Genomic DNA, 23,133 nt, shown 5'->3' with positions numbered 1-23,133 from the left:
TCATCATATTAATTTCTTAATCCTTCTGTTCTAAATTCTTGGAGAATTTCTCAGCCCCAGTCTTCTATTCATGATTCCCATTGAATATTTTAATAATTTGGCCATTACACTTTTCATCTGAACTCAATCCTTGCTGAATAAAGGCTGTGCCTTTTTCATAAGCATTATGTCCTCTTGAGTCACACTGAGTAGCTGAGTTTAGATTTTTCCTCTCCTTTTTTTTTTTTTTAATAAAAAAGTCTTTTCTTTAGTGGGAACAGTTGCTGTGATTCTTTAACTCAGTCTTCTCTTGTCCACGTGCTTGTGATTTCTTTCCACGTGGCTCCCCTTAGCGAGGTCGCCGTGTGGGCGTCCATCATCGAGTGTTGAGCACGGTTCCATCATTGGTCATGTGGATTCTAGTAAGAGCTCTCAGGCCCTGACAAGGGCAGAAGAGGAACGTTTAGCTTTACTGTTACCTGACGAGGAGTTCAGTTTTCTGTAGCTGAGGGCCAGTGGTGGGGCGAGGTGACCAAAGTCACAAGCAACCCTGATGGGACACACTGGCATTCTGCCGCCGTGCTGTCTCCTGGGAGGCGTGAGGTCAAGATTGGCTCTCCCTGGAGACTTGGCTCGTTCTGTGCCACTGTCGAGCCGAAGCAGCTCTAAGCTTGTAGGTTAGTCCTGCTGGGGGCCCTTCCACACACTCCCTATTCCTTCATGTGCAGGGAATCATAGCTTACTCAGTTCTTCCCTCAATCCCATCTTGCCCAAACAATACCTCAACAGTTTCTCCCAATTGCTGGTCTTTTAAGGTAATCCTCCCTGGTTTCTGGTACTGACATATCCTTCTCCTATCTCAGACTCTGGTCATTTCCACAGTAATTTGGGAGGGACAGGTAGCTACTCAAGTGATCTCAGTTTGCTCTTAGGAGCCAAAAGCACCAGTTGTACTTTGAAGCTCTGCTTTGCAAAGTGGGGGGGATCCAGCTCCTTAGGGTTCCCAGCAGGAACCCTGAAATGCAACATACCTGCAGGCCAGCGATTCCTAAAGTATATTCTGAGATCACAGTCCCCAAAGATACACCATGAAGAAAGGATTCCCTGGTCAATAATCTGAGTACCTTTCTCTCTCCTAGAGAACAGTACTCCAAAGTTGCATATGTCCTGAGAAGGCCTACGGTGATAAAACCTCTTGATCTTTGTTTAAACTATGTTTCCCAAATGTATTTGGCCAGAGAATCATTTTTTTCCCCCTAAAACTTATTAATATTCCTCAGAGAACACTTTGGAAACATACTGTGAACAAGTGGCTGTTTTTTCCCCCTGCATTTGGTGGAATGAAAAAAATACGTCTTAATTCACATGTGAAGATGTGAATCCCAGGACAGACTCCACCCAGTGTTACTGAAAAACAAGCCAACTTTCCGTGAGTGTCTGCACAGAGTTAATGCAACCCATAGTAAGACATGAAGAAGCCTTTCTGGCCGATGTTAAGTTTCATCCCAAACAGCAGTTTCCAGTTACACTAAACTTGAGTGTTGTTTCTGTTACTCAAGATTTATTTAGACCTGGCATTAGTGGAAAGTGTTTCCAAAGAAAAGGTAATTTAACGTCAGGCAGAATGGGCTTGTGAAACCAATTAGGAAATCGTTGAAATCTGTTAAAATGGTAGGATTATCCTGTTCCTATTAAAAACCACTTTGAGAAATGTTGCAGTTCCTGCCAGGAAAGCGTTCCCTCCCGACACAGTTCCTCCCGGCCCTGGCTTCCAGCCTTGGCCGCCCGCCCTTCCTCAAAGCAGCGTGTTCTTTTCTCTGTTATAACAGTAACCACATGCGTTGTGATGATCTGGTTCTGGTTCTCTGTTTCCCGCTCCAGCCATGAACTCCTTGAGAGTAGGAACCGGTCTCATGCGTGCTGAACCCTTAGTGTGTAGCAAACTTGACTGATCGCATGGCCAAACTCTGACCTGGTGTTCGGACCGAGAATGTCAGAGTCAAAGAGAACCTTCAGCGTTACCCTGAGCCGGCCCCTCCTCTCTATAGAGGAAGAATCGAAAACCCTTCAAGGCTCTTGCATCTCAGCTGACCCCAACACTTCTCCCCTCCCCTTGACCACAGCCCAACCCCTGCGTGGGAAGCCTGCAGCCAAGCAGAGCTCAGCTACCGAGAGGCTCGCTCAGAAATGGGATGATTCCTTGTCTTTTGACCAGTGCCAGGGAAGGCATTACCAGCCTCACAGCAAAGACGAGAGCTGGATGTATTAAGCCCTGTGTGGCAGGGACTGTGCTGAATGCTTGATGTGTACTTTCTCATCTGATGCCCAAGGCGGCCCCATAGAGGAGGAACTGTAATTGTTCCTATTTCACAGATCATAGCTACTATTATTCCCATTTCCTGAAACTGACAGAGGCCTCAGGCTTTGTAGTCAGTACATAGAGGAGTCAGGGTTCCTGACTTGAGACTCCTCTGGTCACTCCAGAGCTGGAGCCCTTGATCACCAGCAAGTCGCCCTGTCCCATAGACTTGTCTTCTGTCAGTGTCGATGCCAGACATGATGACCATTTTACCTTTAAAGCGTCTTTCCTGGAACCAGTTTTGCCACTCAATGCACTCACTGTGAGGCCTTCCTAGTGGCACCTCTGCCCCTGACATACAGAGAAAGTCTTGTCACCACCATTTCAAATATAAAGAAACTGCCTACCTTCCCGGATTGAGAGGTAACCTACAGTGTTCAGCTGCTGTGCTCGGAAAAATTCTCTCCTGTGGATGCAAGTGCGTTCTTTGCTCCACGTGCTTAGGCCATAGACCACTTTCTAAAAGACCCTCATGGTGGCCAGTACACTGCAGGGCAGGACAGAAAGAAGAGCTCAGCCAGCCTGTAACAGAAAGTCATATTATGCTTCTATCAAACCTATTTGCCCTTCGTATCACTTATCACTTCCTCACTGTCCAGATTCTTACTCGGGTGAACTGCACCGGAACAGATTCTGAGATGTGTCTTCCAGGGAGTAGTTCCTAGAATCAATTTCACAGGTGGAATGAATGGTCCTGAAATGGGTGACCAGCGGGGAGCCTTTGAGGTTTTTGGAAAAGGGGCTTGAAATACGGTCAAGGTTGTGCTTTGGCAAGGCGAAAGTTGCGATAGAGTAGACCACAGTCAGGGAGAGGCGGGGCTGAAGAGGAAAGCGCGGTAGGAGTACCTGTTGGGAGAAGAGTCTTTGGAGCCCTGGTAACGGGAGGGTTGTGTGTAGGCAGCGTCTGGAGGGGGACCAGGGGCTGTGACCAGGGCCTGTTGGAGGAAGAAGCTGCTTCTCCTGAGGAGGGGGTCACAGTCAGGGAGGTGCCCTGGAAGCAGCCACGTCACAGAGCCTGTGAGAGGTAGACGGCCAAAGGTTCCGGTCTTCAGTTGCAAAGAGTACGGTTCCCAAGGACTGAGTAGAAGGAACTTATCTGGGAGCTGGATAGTTTTGAGAAAGGTGAACAAGGCCAGGTGGAGGCTGGTCTTCATGGGGGGAAGACTGTGGAGAAGAATGCAGCAAGACACTGATGGTGGTGAGAGGTGATAGCAGAATTAGGATGTGAGGGCCACGAGGGGGGCCGGCTATGGTGAGTGATGAATCAGCAAACTTTGAAGTCACGGAGGAACTCCTGGTGCCAGCCGGTCCCCAGCCTGCCCAAGACAGAAGTATGGTGACCAGAGGTTGGAGCCATGGTGGAGCCCCAGAGCGGGCATGGGCGGCAGGTGGACTGCTAGACACAGCCGTACCTTCTAGATGCCTGGTTGGCCCTGGTGAGGGTTTCCAGCTTCTAAAAGGTGGAAATGGGGGAGAAGCCAGTCAATGGAGCATGTCATTTACCTCTGAACTTTTTATAACTGAAAGCTAAAAATAGCAGTGAAGTGCTACAGCTAAACTACGGAGAGGATGAGAGGTTCAGTGTCCTTGGCTTCCTTTGGAACACAGCCCACTGCTTTCCATCGAAATCCCTCCTCTGTCAGGGAAGATAACACATACTCAGGGGCCTCGAAGTGGGCAGGGGGACTGGGGGACCTCATGGCCCACTCCTCTCTGTACCCATGGTGACACCAAGGCGGGGAGAGGGGCGGCTGTCATGCCCCCGAATTCCTTTCTCCTGACGTCTCTGCTGTACCTCAGTGCAAGCTTTATTGTTACAGCCCCTTAGCCCTTTGTTTACAGATTACAATTTACTGGAAATGAAGCTCTATCTTCTGAGTCCAAGTTTATACAGAAAATACTCCTTTACAACTTTCCCTTCAGGCAAAAGAAGATGCACGTTAATTTTCATGAGTTAATGGCAGCTAATTTGGCAAGAAGTGTTGCATCTCTACCAAATGTTTGAGAATTAAACTTCCGCCATCATCACGTGCATTTTCCCTCAATTAGGTAATCGGGGCAGAGCTCTAAAGTCTGAAGTTAAGTACGCCACGCTCATGTTTCTAACCTTGTTGGACAGTGAGGTGCAAACTGGGAAAATTTCCCAGGTATGTGAAGCCCACCTTTTTAAATACCAAACATCATGTGACAGCCTTTTTTTTATCACCTTTTTATTATTATTACTATAAAACAGACCATCTTTGTTAAAGAATTCGAGATCTATAAAATCTTTAAAAATAAAGTAAAATTCACCTGAAAACTCATTTTTAAAAAAATTTAAGGGGTTGTGAAGTAAAAAGTAAGTCTCCCTTTCCACCCTGGTTCTACCCCCAAGAACCAGTTCATAACACCCCAGTGCTTCTTATTCTAGACATTTTTCTATATATTAAAAAAAAAAATGGAGCTCATATGTGTATATTTTATTTCACAGCCTGTTTTTTTTTTTTTTACTTTTCATGGATATCATAAATGTTTCCAAGTTAGTACATAGAGCGCTACTTCATTCTTTTAAATGCCTGTGTAATATTCCATCAGCTGCTCCCCAAATTAGAACATTAAGCTTGTTTTCAGGTACTTCCCTTGCGGTCCAGTGGTTAAGACTTGGTGCTCCCAATGCAGGGGGCAGGGGTTCAGTCCCTGGTCGGGGAACTAAGATCCCACATGCCGCGTGGTGCGGCCAAAAAAAATTAAAAAAAAAAAAGACTGTTTTCAGTTTGGGGCTCTTGCGAAAGATACCACAGTGGATATCCTTGCACACGATTGTTTGCCTGTGGGTGCTGGTGTTTCTACAGGATAGTCTTAGAAGTGGAATAGTGGAATAAAATACATTTTAATAGATATCATCAAATTCCCTTACAAGGCAGGACACATGTCCATGTTTCCACACTCCTACCAGCTCTGAATGTTTTCCTTCTTTTGTAAGTTTTACCAGTCTGATAGTTTTTTTTGGCGGGGGTGCAGATGACATATTTTAAATTGGATGGTCTTCATGAGTGAAGTTGAGCATCGTTCCTGGGTATATCGACTGCTTGTATTTTACTGTGAGTTGCTTGTTCATGGTATATGCACATTTTCCTGCGGAGTGATTTGTGCTTTTCTTATTTACTTGTAGGAGGTCTCTATAATATTATGAATATTAATCCTTTGTCTACTATATGTTGCAAATATTTTCTTCTGGCCTGTCGTTTATCTTCTACTTTTCTTTGCAGTATCTTTCATTGCACAGAACTTTTTTTCTGCTTAAATGAGAGGCCCAGAACATGCTGTCATCTTTTTCCCAGATGATTCAGAGCTGGCATGACAAAGGTCCAGAGCTGGACAGGAACTGAAAGGACAATTCAAAGATGTCCTCAGGACTTGTCAACCCACTGCTGCCTCCCCTGCGGTTGTTGTTGTTTTGTCGGTTGTTTTTTTGGGTTGTTGTTTGTTTCTTTTTATGCTCTGTGAGGATTCGCTGTCCTCAAATTCACCTACTGGTAGATAATTCTTACTTTCCATGTGCCTATTTTTTTTTTTTTTTTTTTTTGCGGTACGCAGGCCCCTCACTGTTGTGGCCTCTCCCGTTGCGGAGCACAGGCTCAGCGGCCATGGCTCACGGGCCCAGCCGCTCCGCGGCATGTGGGATCTTCCCAGACTGGGGCACGAACCCGTGTCCCCTGCATCGGCAGGCGGACTCTCAACCACTGCGCCACCAGGGAAGCCCTCCATGTGCCTATTTTTATACTGTCCCATCCAATCACAAATTGCTGGTTCTCATCCTTCATGGTCTAGACAACCAAACAGCACAACTTGTCAGTATCATGGGCAAAAGGAATAAAATAGGTTGTGAGTTGGGAACTGACAGCTTTTCCTGAGAGTTAAGTGCCCGGGCTGTAGTGAACGGCCTTTGACATGTCTGTTAGGGCTGCGTAGAGACCTTATTCTGGTTTGCTGAGATTGATAAACATATAATTTGTTGAGGGATGAGGTGCTTTTGTAGGCTTTTTTCTTACATGAGAAACATTTATTTGGAGCCTCTGCATGGGACTCAGAGCCTTGACGCTATATGGAACTGTGCCCGACTCGTTAAGACACCATACTTCACCCTCTTCCCCCTGACGCCATCCCTGGAGACATCTTTCCCAGTCTCCACCGGTCCCACCAGACAGACACACCCAATTCTGATGAATCCTTGTCTATAAAACCTTCACCAGTATTCTCCCAGCAACTTCCCAGCGAAGCTATTTGTGTCATGTTGAACTTTTCATTATAGCTTTTTTGCATCTGTCTGTCTTCCCTGCTTATAACAGCGCTCCTGGAAGGCAAGGACCAGATCATATGCATCTCTGTATTATTTAAGCTACTGAGCACAGGGCTTAGAACACAAAGGGGGCCTGGTGAGTGTTTGGTGACTAAATTTCTCTTTGCATCTTCCGCTCGTGTACCTTGCAATACCTACTCAGAAGGAACCCAGGTTTACTAATACCACTATTTTAAATTGTTATTTAATCATTACTATTGAAATAATTTGTAAAATTTTATAATAAAACACTAAGCTAAGAAAACAGAAGCGGCAAATACGTTTTATTTCATGGCCCACTTTGATGAACTGTTTTGGGTCTGCTTCAATAACTAGAGGGAAAATATACCATAACCAATTAGTGACACTTGCCATGAGTACAGGAACGGGTTCTCCCAGTTCATAAGCTAGGTTTGTGTCATATCTAACCTGTTAGAAAGGCCAAGAATAGAGTATTCACAGAGGTGTTTTGGGTTGAAATGGGTCCCCCTACAAAATTCATGTGTTGAAACCCTAAGGTCTTGTACTTCAGAATGTGACCTTATTTGGAAATAGAGTCCTTGCAGATGTAATTAAGTTAAAATGAGATCATACCAGAGTAGTGTGGGCCCCTAATCCAATACAACTTGTGTCCTTATGAAAAGGTAAACCAGTTATGGTATTTGGACAAAGAAACCTATCCTGGCTGACTTTTGGTGGAGGATGGAAATCAAAATTAAACTCTCATTAAAGACTATTTTGTAATTAACCACCGTGGCCCCATTCCATATCAAGACTTAGTGGATGTGGCCAAAACAGTGTTTATAGGAAAGTTGTGGCTTGAAATGCTTGTCTTATTAAGTGTGGGAAAACTAGGTATTTAACTTATGAATTAGCAATTTAACTTATGAAAATAGAACTTATTTAACTTACAAACATGGAAAAAGAATAACAAAATACCATGAGCAAGCTAAAAGGATAGAATTAATGAAAAAATAGAAATGCTAAAAATTAAACTAGAAAACAAAATTTTTATCCTATTGATAAATAGTTATTCATCAAGACTGGTAAAAGAAAACCTCTGACAAGTCTACTCCTAATTTTTTTAAAAAAAAGAAAGAAAAGAAGTGCATGTTAAGGGTGAATAGATTTATCAGAGAAAGTTAAAAAACTTACAAGCATAGTGTGCATAATTTAGATTGATACATGCTAAAATCTTTGGGAAGAAAGCTGATTTCTGGGAAAATCAAATCAAAGAAAGGTTTTTGTTTTCTTTTTTTAATGAGAGGAGATCAAAACTTGGCAAGAAATTGCAAAAGCTGACAAAGAACTGCTCTCGCCAATGGTGCAAGGCCTAGAGGTTTTATGAGCAAATTATTTAGACACTTAAAAAGCATAGGAAGAGATAGCATGTGTACTGCTTCGTTTCTTAAAGTTCGCACAACTTTGATACAAAAACAGACAAGGGCATTTTAAAAAAGAAAACCATGAACCCAATTTCATTTATGAACATACAGGTGCTAAATGCAATGTTAGCAAATCAAATTAACAGTTATACGTATACGTATTAATTACAAGACTACCTTAGTGCTTTAACATTAGGAAATCTGTTAATGTAATTAATCAAAGGAGGAGAGCTAATTAATTTTAGCTATTAATTTTTTAAAATAAAAAGTTTTTGTAAACCAATAATAGAAATATGTTTCCTTAATGCGGACAAAACAAATATCTGAAACCAACAATCAATATCTTGCAGAATGGTGAAATATTAGAAGGGTTCTGATTAAAATGAGGAATATGAGAGGAGTGATCAGTATCACCTCTATTAATCAACATTGTTTTGGAATTTCTACTCCAGACAATAAAATAAGAAAAGGAAATAGGGACTTCCCTGGTGGCGCAGTGGTTAAGAATCCGCCTGCCGGTGAAGGGGACACGGGTTCGAGCCCTGGTCCGGGAAGATCCCACATGCTGTGGAGTGACCTGGCCCGTGCACCACAACTACTGAGCCTGCACTCTAGGTCCCGCGAGCCACAACTACTGAGCCTGCGTGCCACAACTGGAGAAAGCCTGCACACAGCAATGAAGACCCAATGCAGCCAAAAATATATAAATAAATTTATTTTTAAAAAGGAAAGGAAATACAGCATAACTACTTGAAAGGAAGAAAAGAAAGAAAATGATGATAGACTAAACATTACTTGCAAATGATATGATTAGCTGAAGAACCAAATCAAATCTACTGAAAATCTTTTAGAAAATTGAATACAAAGCCATTTAGGAAATACTAAAAAAATCAGTAACACATTAGACAATAGCATATGAAAAAATACCCATCTATAAAAATAGCAACAATTTAAAATACATGCTAATAACATTAACATGAAATATATTGTAGAAGATTTCTTCACTTAAACTACAAAATAATATTGAAGGATATGAATGTAGCTAATATATGAATTATATATGAATATAGCTAAGTGGAGAGTCACGTGTATTCTTTGATATAAAGGTTTAAGTATTACAAAGATTTCAGTTTTTTCTAAACTAATCTATAAATTTAATACAGCTTTAATAATTGCCCCAGTGGGATTTCTTTTAATTGAAAATTAATTCTGAAATTCATATGGTCAAATAAATATAAAAGTTGCTAATAAAATTTTTTTTTTCGGTACGCGGGCTTCTCACTGTTGTGGCCTCTCCCGTTGCGGAGCACAGGCTCCGGACGCGCAGGCTTAGCGGCCATGGCTCACGGGCCTAGCCGCTCCGCGCGCAGTATGTGGGATCTTCCCGGACCGGGGCACGAACCCATGTCCCCTGCATCGTCAGGCGGACCCTCAACCACTGCACCGCCAGGGAAGCCCAAAAGTAGCTAATAAAATTTTGATTAACAGAGTACTGGGGAGTAATTGCCTTACCATATGTGAAAATATTTTTTAAAGCCTAAATAATTAAGATGTGATCAATGAATTTTATAAATCCAATTACTGAACAAATATAAAAGACCTAAAACAGACCCAAGTATCTTTAGAAATGTGGTGTGTGATGAAAGATGCATTTTCAGTTAGAAAGTAAAAAATTAGTACATAGTTTGAGGACAACTGACTGATCATTTGGAAAACCATCAAATACAGCATATCAAAAATAATTTTCAGATTTATTAAAGGTAAATATGAAACTATAAAAGTACTGTATGAAAATATGGGTGAATATTTTACATAATCTTACGATAAAGGTTGTGCTTTTCAAAGAATGACCCCCAAAGACAAAAACCACAGAGTAAAAACTGACAGTTTTGATTATCTATACTTTAATCATACTCTCTGCAGAAATAAACAAAGAAAACACTTTAAAGGAAAAAAATATAGATAGTAACTTATATGAGACCCATATATATTCTTTTTCTTTTTTTTTTTTTTGGCTGCGTTGTGTCTTCGTTGCTGCCCGCGGGCTTTCTCTAGTTGCCGCCAGCGGGGGCTACTCTTCGTTGCGGTGCATGGGCTTTTCATTGCGGTGGTTTCTCTTATTACGGAGCAGGGGCTCTAGGCACGCGGACTTCACTCGTTGTGGCACACGGGCTCAGTAGTTGTGGCTCGTGAGCTCTAGAGCATAGGCTCAGTAGTTGTGGTACACGGGCTTGGTTGCTCTGCAGCAAGGCTCAAACCCGTGTCCCCCGCATTGGCAGGCAGCTTCTTAACCACTGCACCACCAGGGAAGTCCTGTATTCTTAATATATAACAAGAGTTTTAAAATCCATGTGGAAAAAACCCGCAAACAGAACTTTTATATGGCAAAAATCACGTACAGGCTGTCCATAAAAGAACAAATGGAAAACAAATACATGTTCAAAGAAAATCAGAGAGAAGCAAATACAACTAGTAATAAAATGCCATTTATACTCTTTGAGCTGGTAATTTCACCCCAAGGGTTTTTATGCTAAAGAAATCATTGACATGCTCCAAGATTTTGTCTAGAAGGATGCAAGTAATTGTATTTCTTGTATGTGTGAAAAACTGGGGAAAAACTAAATGCATTAAGTATAAGAGAGATTGGGTTAAACAAATCACAGCACATCCATACAAGAAAAATGAAAACACAAAAATGTTTCAACACAGTGAAAGGTTTTCTCAGTAAGCTGGAAAGTTTCCAAAGTAGATTATAAAACAATATAAGAAAAAAAAGACATTTTATTATACACATATACACACAGTAAAGGACATAAGGATATTAACATAATTAAGGTTAACTTTTAGTGTTTGTCCTTTTATGTATCTATAGTTTTCTAAATTTGCTCCAAAAAGACTGGACGGAAATATACCAAGACATCACTTTTGATATTTTTGTGGTAGGTCTTATGAATGGTTTTTTTACTCCCCTTATTTCTACTCCCTTTTTTTTCAAAATCTTGTTTATGTACCAGCTTCACTGAGATATAATCCACATATCCTAAAGTGTACGACTTGAAGTGTACAATTCAATGGTTTGGGGTGTATTCACGTAGTTTGGCAACTATCATTAGAAATCATTTTAGAACATGTTCATTATCCTAGAAAGAAATTCCATACCCATTAGCAGCTATGCCTTGTTTCCCCCCAATTCTGGGCAACCACTAATCTACTGTCTGTATCTGTGGACTTGCCTGTTCTGCACGTTTCATATAAATCGACTCATGGAATATGTGACTTTTTGTGACCGACTGCTTTCACTTAGCATGGTGTTGTTAAGGTTTATCCATGGTGCAGCATGTGTCAGTATTTCCTTTTTGTTGCCAAATAAGATTCCAGTGCCTTGGTTTGCCACATTCTGTTTATCCATTCATCAGTTAACAGGCATTAGGGTTGTTTCCACTTGGGGGCTGTTGGGAATATTGCTGCTGTGAACATTCATGTACATGTGATTGTGTGGACATTATGTTTTCATTTCTCTTGGGTGCATACCTAGGAGTGGAATTTCTGGGTCATATGGTAGCTCAGTGTTTAACCTCATGAGGAAATGACAGACTGTGGTCCAAACCGACTGCACCATTTTACATTCCCACCAGCGGTATATGAGGGTCCCAATTTCTCCACATCCTCACCAGCACTTGTTTTGCATGTTTTTTATTAGAGCCATCCTAAAGGGTATGAAGTGGTATCTCATTATGGTTTCGATTTGCATTTCCCTGATGACTAATGATGTTGAGTATCTTTTCGCATGCTTACTAGCCATTCATATACTTTCTTGAGAGTAATGTTCAGATCCTTTGCCCTTTTGTTAATTGGGGATATTTGTCTTTTTACTGTTGAGTACTGAAAGTCAAAACCCCTTTAAAAGATCCTGTGTAGCTTGAGAGCATTAGCCAAGCAACGCTTGGAAAATAGAGAAAATCCAAAGATCTGCATGATAATCTGGAGATCGCATATCACTGCCCTGTCAGAGGCATTTCATCAGAAAAGCACGTGAGGGCTTGATCCCGAATCCTTTCCACCTGCCAGCGCCAGAGCCTGCCCCTGCCGTCCTGTGGTCATCCGCAGCCACTTCCGGACCCTGGTGGTCTGAGCAACGATGATCACAGCTTTCTCGGCAGTTGGGTCCCTACAGCTGCTCGTGGGATTGTGTCAGAGCCGCCTTTACAAATGTTTGTCTCCACTGTGTTAGATGCCAACCCTTTCATGGGAAAACTGAGTCCAATGTCTTAAGGAGACCCTTCAGACAGGCACATAAATAAATTCCTTTAAGGAAGTTTGGGTTTGCTGAAGATTTTCTGGAAATTTTGCAAACACATACTTGGATCTCATTCACAACTAGATTACTTGCCCACGTGAAGGCCCAAACTATTTATTTAATAAGTCGCAACTTTCCACCTCATTTGTGCAAAGCCAAGGGATTATTTTAACATAATCATAGCTGGTGGATTAAAATGCCTTCTTACAAATGAGTCTGTTTATACACTTAAGGGACTTGTAGCTTGGGCCCCCATCAACTCTCTTCCTCTACACTTCTAGACTGATGCATCTTCTAATTGAGACACCTTATTTTATTTTATTGATAAAACCACCACTATTTTATTTATACTCGCAGCTTCTGTGGGCCAGGGGTTGACACAGGGTGCAGTAAGGATGACCTGTCTCTGCTTCTCAGTGTCGGGGACCCCTTGTCTAAAAGCCAAACAGTGTCACTTCCACTGTATTTTATTGGTCAAAGTAGTCACAAGGGAATCTAACTTCAACTCTTGATAGAAGGTATGTAAAGAGCATTTGTGGCTATTTTTTTAAAATCTGCAAAAATTCTCAGTCAACACTGGTGGAATAAAGAACGAATCAACAAATGGACTGTGATATCTCTAGGCAGATGGTCTCAAGTATCAGCCAATGAGAGCCTCATCCTGCCCGATTCCTCCAAAGGATAGAACAGAAAAACATGGTTTCTTCATGCTGTCCTCTCTGCTTCCTTTTCTGGCCAATGGTATTGCACCCTCATCCTAAGTGTGGCAAAGATGCATCTGTGCCCACTGCCCACAGATGTACCTGCTACCAGCAGTTAGGGAGTGAGGTCAGGGAAGCGAGAAAGAAGCTGACATTCGGGCCTTGGGCTGGGGACTCCACGCATCCTCTCATTCAAGCCTCACAGCATGACGTGAGCTATTTCATACCCATTTCAGACAAGGAAGCAGAGGGCAGAAGAGGCTGGGTCACTCTAACAGACACCACTGGTGCCCTACGGCACTGCAGCCTCAGCTGCATGCAGCAGGCGAGCTCAGACTCACCTCAGGCTGACAGCATCCCATGTCAAGATGTGGTGTCTGGGACTTCCCTGGTGGCCCAGTGGATAAGACTCCCAACGCAGGGAGCCCGGGTTTGATCTCTGGTCAGGGAACTAGATCCCACATGCATGCCACAACTAAGGAGCCCGCCTGCTGCAACTAAGCAGCCCGCCTGCCGCAACTAAGACCCGGCACAACCAAATAAATAAATAAATATATTTTTTTTAAAAAAACCAAAACGATGTGGTGTCCTTCTCCTCTGCACCAGGGACTCCCCTGCAAGGGTCCAGTTGTAGGCAAAGCCCAGGGTGTGGAGGTGCTTCCCTGATCTTGGGTTTTCTTCCTTTTCTCTTTCACTCTCCTCACTGTCTCGCCCCTCCTTTCTTGCACTCACCTCCCATGTAAACTATCTGCACTAAAGTCCTGTCTCAGGCTCTGCTTTTGGGTTGACCCTAAACCAAGATACCGACTTGTCCATTTTCTGGAAAAACTAGGATTTGAAAAACTCTGATCTGAACTTGGTTTAGACCACAGAACCTGAGGAGTGGTGTGAGTCAAGTGGCCCCTCAAGACTTTTTCCACTGTCAGCCAGATTCAGTAGAAGAAGAGCTGGGCATGGGGAGAGGGTGAGGATAAAAGAGTGGATGGGACGGTTGCTTACGGTCACTGTTTCTCCTGCAGCCCTCTCTTGAATAAGACTTTATCAAGATGGGCATGAACAAATCAGTGAAGGAGGACATGAATCAGTGCATTCAGTCTTCTAACACTTTAACTTCCTTCTCAAGGGATTTCTGGAACTGCAGTCAATGACAGTAGTTGCCGTACCACTTATGAGCACTGTAGCACGTAGAGGCCTCTCCCAGGGTGGGTGTAGAGACGTCACACGGACCTCATTTTAATGCAGGCTAAGATGGAGCTTAGCCAGTGTGGCTCCAGGACCCTGACTTCTGTGTCATATACTGTCAGTGGCATATACCATGCTAGAGAACTTTCCATGAAGTGAAACTGAAGAATATGGATACTACCCCCAAAAGGGTTTAAAAACCATCTAAGACACAAATAAGCTTGAACTTAGATCTTTAGTATTTCTTCTAAGCAGCATATGGTTAAGTCTTGCTTTTTTATCCAATCTGATAAACTTGGCCTTTTAATTGGGGCATTTAGACCATTTATATTAAATGTGATTATTGTTATGGTTCATTTATGTATCGTTTTCTATGTTCCTATTTGTCCTTTGTTCCCTTTTTCCTCTTTTCCTGCCTTCTTTTTGAATTTTTTTATGATTTCATTGTATCTCCTTTTTTGAATTATTAGCTGTAACTGTTTTGGTATCTTAATGGTTGCTGTAGCGCTTATAATATACATCTTAACTTATCAGAGTCTATCTTCTTAACTTATCAGAGTCTATCTTCAAGCAATATTATACCACTTCACGTACAGTATAACAATCTCACAGTAGTGTGCATCCATGTTTTCCCCTCCTGGCTTTTACATTACTGATTTATTTCATAGGAAAATAATCTTGGGAATTCCTTGGTGGTTGGGTTCAATCCCTGGTCAGGAAACTAAGATCCTGCATGCCGTGTGGTGTGGCAAAAAAAAGAAAAAAAAACTTACATATTTACTCATGGTTACCGTTTCCAGTGGTTTTCATTCCTTCCTGTAGATTCATATTTTCATGTGGTGTTATTTCTCCTGTGGCATAACGATGTTTTTAACATTCTAATAATGATGGTGTGCTGGTGCTGAACTATTTCAGCTTTTGTATGTCTGAAGAAGTCTTTATTTCACCTTTATTTTTGAAAGATATTTTCACTTGATATAGAATGCTAAGTAGACAGTTTTTTTTTCAATACTTTAAAATATTATCTTCTTACACTGTTTCTGACAAGAAATCAACGGTCATATTTATCTTTGTTCCTTTGTATGTAAACATGTCTCTTTTTTTTTCCCTCTGGATTCTCTGAAGACTTTCTCTTTTTTTTTCTTTTTAATTAATTAATTTTTGGCTGTGTTGGGTCTTCGTTGCTGCGCGTGGGCTTTCTCTAGTTGCAGCGAGCGGGGACTACTCTTCATTGCGGTGTGCGGGCTTCTCATTGCGGTGGCTTCTCTTGTTGCAGAGCACGGGCTCTAGGCGCGCAGGCTTCAGTAGTTATGGCTCGCAGGCTCTAGAGCACAGACTCAGTAGTTGTGGCGCATGGGCTTAGTTGCTCCATGGCATGTGGGATCTTCCCCAACTAGGGCTCAAACCCGTGTCCCCTGCATTGGCAGGCGGATTCCTAACCACTGCACCACCAGGGAAGTCCTGAAGACTTTCTCTTCATCACTGGTTTTGAGACATTTATGATGTGCCCTGGTGTAATTTTCACATTTCTCGTGCTTGGGGTTTATCACCATGCACTTGCAGGAAAAATTAATTTCAAAATTTAATTTAAAAGTGCTGGTTTCACTTTCATGTCCTTGATGAAGAAGTAAAAATATTAATAATATTAATTGTATTAAAGTCTGAAATTGTCAGTATGTATAAAGTGACTTCTGCTGCACACCAAAGCATGCTGGTTGTGTCAAGGAAAAGCGCTCGTGCAGTTGTTTGAGCTGTGAGCTGAACTAGCTGCTTTTTTCACAAACACCGTGGTTTTACTTGAAAGAATGACAACAAACTATGGTTATTCAAACTTGTGTGTTTGGCAGGTAGTTTTCTTAAAAAGTTAAAATGAGCCTGTCACTTCAAGGAAAGCAGTTGATAGTATTTGTTGTCAGTGATAAAATTCAAACTTTTTAGTGAAAGTTTGAATTTTGGAAAAGTTGTAGCCACCACCATCATCATGACCAATACCTAACCATATCTTCTGATGTGATACATGGTGAAATTAACAAGTGTGATTTTTTTTTATATTGTATAATGTAATGTGTCAACATTTAGAAGATCTGTGTAATTTGGTAAACCAGTATTTTCCAAATGACCAATACATGATGTTCAGAATCATGTATGGGTAAAAGATTCAGTCAAAGTGTTAGACCAAAATCTATTTTCACATAACAGAGTGTGAAAATTTCATTGATATAGTCAGCGAATCACATTTCAATTAACCTTTAAGACACTATCACTTGTCAAGGCTCAGGAAACTATCAAAGAAGAATATCAATAATTACCTTAAAAAACTTCTCCCCCCTCCAACTAGCCTCCATGTGAGGCTATATTTTCTTCATATTCCTCAAGTAAAACAACATATTGTAATAGATTTTGTGCACAGCAGATAATAGAATACAGCTATCTACTATGAAGCAAGGCATTAAAGAGATTTTCAAAAATGCCAAACAGTAATTCAGAGATAATTTTTTAGGTATCTTATTGAATAAAGCAGAGAAACCCTTGAGACATTTCCACTAAGATCAGGAACCAGGCAAGAACGCCCACTATCTCTACTACTAGTCAACACTGTAATAGAGATATTAGCCCATGTAATTAAACAAGAGAAATCAGAGGCAAAAACTGTGTAAAGAAGAAGGAAAACTATCTCTGTTTTAAATTATATGATAATATACCTACAAAAGCCCAGTGAATCAATAATAAAATTAACTGAAGCAATAATTCAGTGAAGTAACACAATACAGAGTTAATATACAAAAGTCAATAGTCTTTGTATACATAAACAATACACAGAAGCGTAAGGGTAGAGAAAACCCCATTTATAATAGCAAGAAGGAAGGTGAAATACTTAGGATGGGGGAGTAGGAAGACCCTGAGCTCACCTCCATCCATGGGCACACCAAAATTACAACTATTTACAGAACAATTACCAATGAGAACAACCTGAAGGCTAGGAGAAAAGATTTTCCACAACTAAAGAGATAAAGAAGGAACCACAGGGGCTTCCCTGGTGGCGCAGTGGTTGAGAGTCTGCCTGCTGATGCAGGGGACACGGGTTCGTGCCCCGGTCCGGGAAGATCCCACATGCCGCGGAGCGGCTGGGCCTGTGAGCCATGGCCGCTGAGCCTGCGTGTCTGGAGTCTGTGCTCCGCAACGGGAGAGGCCCACTTACCGCAAAAAAAAAAAAAAAAAAAAAAAAAGAAGGAACCACAGTAAGATGGGTGGGAGGGGCAAACATGCCATATAGTCAAGACCCACATCCCCAGGGAGGTGACCCACGAACAGGAGGATAATCACAATTGCAGAAATTCTCCCCATAGAGTGAGGGGTCCAAGCCCCACATCGGACTCCCTGGACTGAGAGTCCTGCATCAGGAAGACAAGCCCCCAGACATCTGGCACTGAAGGCCAGCAAGGCTTGCGTACATACATGTGATGGTGTTGGGAAAATGGACAGCACATGCAAAAGAATCCAACTGGAGTACTTTCTCACACCACACCACAAAAAGATCAAGATGGATTAAAGACTTAAATGTAAAACCTGAACCCATAAAACTCTGTGAACTAAAATATACTATGCTCTTTGACATCCATCTTAGCAATTTTTTTTTGGATATGTCTCCTTAGGCAAGGGAAACAAAAGCAAAAATAAACAAGTGGGACTACATCAAACTAAAAAGCTTTTGCACAGAGAAGGAAACTAGCATTAAAATGAAAAGGCAGTCTACTGGATGGGAGAAGATATTTGCAAATGATATATCTGATAAGGGGTTAATATCTAAAATATACAAAGAACTCGTACAACTCAACATCAAAAAAGCAAACAACCCAATTAAAAATTGGGCAGAGGGTCTGAATAGACATTTTTCTAAAGAAGACTACAGATGGCCAACAGACACATGAAAAGATGCTCAACCTCACTAATCATCAGGGAAATGCAAATCAAAACCACAGTGAGATAATCACCTCACACCTGTCAGAATAGCTATTCTCAGAAAAACAACAAATAATAAGTGTTGGCAAGGATGTGGAGAAGAGAACCCTCATGCACTGTTAGTGGTCATGTAAATTCGTGCAGCCACTATGGAAACAAAATGGAGGTTCCTCAACAAATTAAATATAGAACTACCATCTGATTCAGCAGTTCCACTTCTGGGCATTTTTCCAAAGAAAACAAAAATACTAATTCAGAAAGATATATGCACCCTTATGTTCATTGCAGCATTATTCACAGTGGCCAAGATGTGGAAGCAACCTAAGTGTCCATTGATAGATGACTGGATAAAAAAGATGTGGTATATATACACAACTAAATATTACTCAGCCATAAAAAAAAAAAATGAAATCTTGCCATTCGTGACAGCCTAGTTGGACCTAGAGCGTATTATATTGATACTAAGTGAAATAAGTCAGGCAGAAAAAGACAAATACCATATGATTTCACTTCTATGTGGAATCCAAAAAACAAGACAAACAAATGAACAAGATAAAACAGAAACAGACTCATAGATACAGAGGATAAACGAATGCCAGAGGTATCAAATAAATAAGTAACAGGGATGTAACGTACAGCATAGGAAATGTAACAACTTTTAAGGTGACAGATGGTAACTAGACTTAGTGTGGTGATCATTTTATAAAAACATCAAGTCACTGTGTTGTACACCTGAAACTAATAGGTCATTTACACTTAAATTTTTTAAAAAATTTAAGTACTTAGGAATTTTCATAAGTATACAAAGTACAAGTATATATGAGGAAATTTTTAATACAGTTCTGGAAGACACAAAAGCAGGCGTACAAATGGAAAACATCCCCTGTTCTTGAGTAGGACAATTCAACTTTATAAAGATGTCAGTTCTCCTGAAGTTGGTTTATAAATTTAATTCAGTCCTAATAAAAATAACAGCAAACTATTTATGGAGTTAAATAAGTTGATACTAAGTTCATGTGAAAAAATAAACGTCTAAGAATAGACAAGAAAACAATGAAAAAGAAAAACTACAAGGGAGGAATAGCCCTGCCAGATACTAAAACATACAATAAATCCTCTGTAATTAAAATCCTGTGGTACTAATGCTTGATGGACAATTGGCCTGTGGAATAGAAGAGAAAGCCCAGTATTAGACCCAAATACATATTAGAATTTATAGTATGATAAAGGTGGCATCTCAAATCACTGCGTTTTTAATAAATGTTAGTGGGACAACCGGATAGCCATTTAGAAAAAGATAAAATTAAATCCAATATATCTCACACCGCTACACAAGAATAGCTCCAAATGGATTAGGGATCTAAATGTAAAAAAGGAAACCATAAAATGTCAGAGGAAAACAGGGCTGACTTTCTCTTTAACCCTGGTGTAGGAAATGGCTTTCTAATTATGACTCAGATACTAGAGGTAATAGATAGATGAATTTGACTACATAAAAATTATAAATTTTTTCAATCATCATAAGGGAAGTCAAAAGACAAAGGCCCACCCGGGAGAACATATTCACAACATATACCACAAAGGCTTAATATGCCTGATGTACGAAGAACTCCTGAAAATTGAGGGGCAAAGGATCAAAATCCCAATAGAAAAATGGGGAGGGGACTTCACTGGTGGCGCAGTGGTTAAGAATCCGCCTGCCGGGCTTCCCTGGTGGCGCAGTGGTTGAGAGTCCGCCTGCCGATGCAGGGGACACAGGTTCGTGCCCCGGTCCGGGAAGATCCCACCTGCCGCGGAGCGGCTGGGCCCGTGAGCCATGGCCGCTGAGCCTGCGCGTCCGGAGCCTGTGCTCTGCAACGGGAGAGGCCACAGCAGTGAGAGGCCCGCGTACCGCAAAAAAAAAAAAAAGAATCTGCCTGCCGATGCAGGGGGCACGGGTTTGAGCCCTGGTCCAGGAAGATCCCACGTGCTGCAGCGCAACTAAGCCCGTGAGCCAGAACTACTGAGCCCATGTGCCACACTGAAGCACGTGCACCTAGAGCCCATGCTCTGCACCAAGAGAAGCCAGCACAATGAGAAACCTGCACACCTCAATGAAGAGTAGCCCCTGCTCGCCACAACTAGAGAAAGCCCAGGCACAGCAACGAAGACCCAACGCAGCAAAAATTAAAATATATAAATTAAAAAAAGAAAACCTTTTAAAAAAAATGGGGAAGATACACAAATAGACAATTCACTAAAAGATAAGATAAAAAAAATGATCCTCAAACATATGAAATGATGTGCAGACTCACTCATAATTAGAGAAATGCAAATTAAGACAGCACTGGAATACCATTTCTAACCTATCCAACTGACCAAAATTAAATCATATGACAGCATATTCTTGGCCAAGACTGGAGAAAAAGGCCTCTCATACCTTGTTGGTGGGAATGCACATTGGTACACTCCTTCTGGAGGGGAATTTGGCAACACCTAACAAAACTACATACATATACACTTACCTTGTAACCTAGAAATCCCACTTCTAGGGTAGGTGTATCTTCTGGGTGTATCTGCACCTCCAATTCTTAAGAAAATGTGTGTGCACAAGATTATTCTTTGCAGCCTTGTTTGTAGTTACAAAGTATTGGAAACACCTAAATGTTCATACATAAGAGGGTGGTAGTATTCAACCTTGGTTACTCTACATAATGCAGCAATACGCAATTCTGAAAAAAGAATAAGGAGGAGCTCTATGAATAATTACGGAGTGACTTTCAGGACATACTGTGAAGTGAAATAAACAAAGCCCGAAAGAGCATCTACAGTGCACTGCCCTTCATAGAAGAGGAGACAGATGCTCATTTGTGCAAAAGAAATACAGCAAAGGATAAAGCGGAAACATAAGGGGCTGGTTACCTCGAGCGGGGCGGGGGGGGGGGGGGAGGCAGAGAGGAGTGTGAAGAGGGTGGTGGGAATGAGGAGGGAGTGACATTTCTCTGGCCCTTACAGCTAGAGTCGTGTTAACACTCCCTTCACAGTCTGTAGTGATGGGCTGTCACTGTGCTTGTGTGATTCCATCACCGTGAACCTTCGATCTGACCTAGTGCGAAAATACTTAACGTTAAGTGTTATGCAGTATAAAAGGGAATTTTCTACTTAACAGCTCTTGTCTAGGAGATATCAGAGCAGAATGCTTGTTTCGCTACAACAGTTCTAACCAACAACAATGAGGATTGTTTTAACCAATTCCTTCCTGTCCAGAGCACTGGTTTTTAGCGCTTAATCAGTTTCTCCTTTCTATCCCTTGAAAACCCTGACTTTACATCAGAAGGGTGAACACTGGTTATGTTCTTTTCCCTGGCAAGTTAGTCATTTTGGTTTTGGTGAGTTTTGTTTTTTGTTTTTGTTTATGATTCTGCCTCTGATGGTCTTTGATTTTTGGCAACAGATAAGTGAAATATTTACATAATTTGAGGTGCCCCTATACACTTCTTATCGAAATTTCTCTTATAACCAAGTGTTTTAGCCAAGTTTTGCAAATGTATAAATGAATAATTTGTTTCATCTTCCTTAAATCCCTCTGCATCATCCACAGATGCAGATGATAATGTACCGTGAAATTATCAAAAGACATCAGGCAGAGAGAGGAGCAGGAAATGAGCGGGGGGTGGTTAATTCATTGGCAGCTTCCCAGACCCTGCAGGGTCAACAGTGGATCTGTATCTTTGACTGTGTAAATAAAATCATGGACGCTTTTACCCTTTTTCGATTCATCTTGGACATGTCGTTGATGACTCTGGCATTTCTCATTTCAGGAATGACCATACCCGAAGAAGATGCCGACGTGGGACAAAGCAGTAAATATTGCCTTGTGGCAATTGGAAGACTCCAGGTAAGAAAAAGCTCACAGCCTTTTTGATCTCCAGGGAAGGCTTATTATTGCAAAGAGCAAGAGCCTGTAGGTTTGGATGCCTTTTTCGAACTCCTGTGTCCTCAGTATTGTTGGGTTCTGTGTCTCACCCTGTGGGAGAAGGATGAGGCTGAATCTGGGAGAAGAAGGGGGGCAGGGACTCTGAGCTGCGGGCAGCAGAAGCAAGCTGTCCTTGCTTCACTGAGGGCCTGAGTCAGTCCGTCTCCACATGTGCGCCAGTTACTGCAAAGTTGAGCTCTGCTTACATCACACCCGGGTTTTTAAAATATTTTTTATTGAAGTATAGCTGATTTACAATATCATGTTGGTTTCAGGAGTACAGCAAAGCGATTCAGATATATAGAGAAAGATAAATAGAAATATAGATAGATAAACAGATACATAGACAGAGACATAGATAGACGCATAGGCACATAGATAGATATTGGGTTGGCCGAAACGTTCGTTCACGTTTTTCGGAAAAACACGAACGAACGTTTTGGCCAACCCATTGCATAGACAGGTATATCTTTTTCAGATTCTTTTCCATTATAGGTTATGACAAGATACTGAATATAGTTCCTCGTGCTACACAGTAGGACCTTGCTGTTTCACACCCCTGTTTAATCCCCTTGAATGTTGCCCCATCATCTGCAAGATAAAGCACTCACTCATCTTACAGCCCCACCTCCTTCCTCCCCCCTCATGCCCTGTTCCCAAACTACAGCACGCCCTTTCCACAAGCCCACCGTGCACTTCCCCACTGTTGCAGGTGTCCATGGGCTGTTCCTTCTGCCTGGTGTTTCCTTGTTTCCCTTCTTCTCCTTTTACAACTCCTTCTCCTCTTGTTTACTTCCTATTTCGTCATCCTTCAAGATCCAGTGAAATGACTCCTTTATCTGCTTAGTCAAAATGAATCACCCCCTCCTCCCTACACGCCTGGCATTACGTTTATATGTCAGTTCTTCACTGTCTGTGTTCGTATAGTTAGTTGAGGGCAGTCCCCTTCCTTGCAAGCTCCTCAAGGGCAAAAAATGTCTTTTTAATCTTTTGAGAA

General features: G+C 41.6%; 1 protein-coding gene across 7 annotated transcripts in view; it reads left to right on the top strand.

Moving 5' to 3' along the window:
• ARNT2 (aryl hydrocarbon receptor nuclear translocator 2) overlaps positions 1 to 23,133 on the top strand; it is a 199,352-nt gene that overhangs the window by 126,529 nt on the left and 49,690 nt on the right. For all 7 annotated transcript variants that reach the window (XM_067698654.1, XM_067698659.1, XM_067698648.1 and 4 more), the window contains exon 9: positions 21,982 to 22,058. In XM_067698654.1, coding sequence (XP_067554755.1) covers positions 21,982 to 22,058 — 77 coding nt within the window. The remainder of the gene's footprint in view (positions 1 to 21,981; positions 22,059 to 23,133) is intronic.

Source organism: Pseudorca crassidens, chromosome 1 (genome assembly GCF_039906515.1).
Source record: "Pseudorca crassidens isolate mPseCra1 chromosome 1, mPseCra1.hap1, whole genome shotgun sequence".
Lineage (NCBI taxonomy): Eukaryota > Metazoa > Chordata > Mammalia > Artiodactyla > Delphinidae > Pseudorca > Pseudorca crassidens.
The sequence above is the reverse complement of the archived record's forward strand: the minus strand, read 5'-3'. Positions and strand labels throughout refer to the sequence as shown.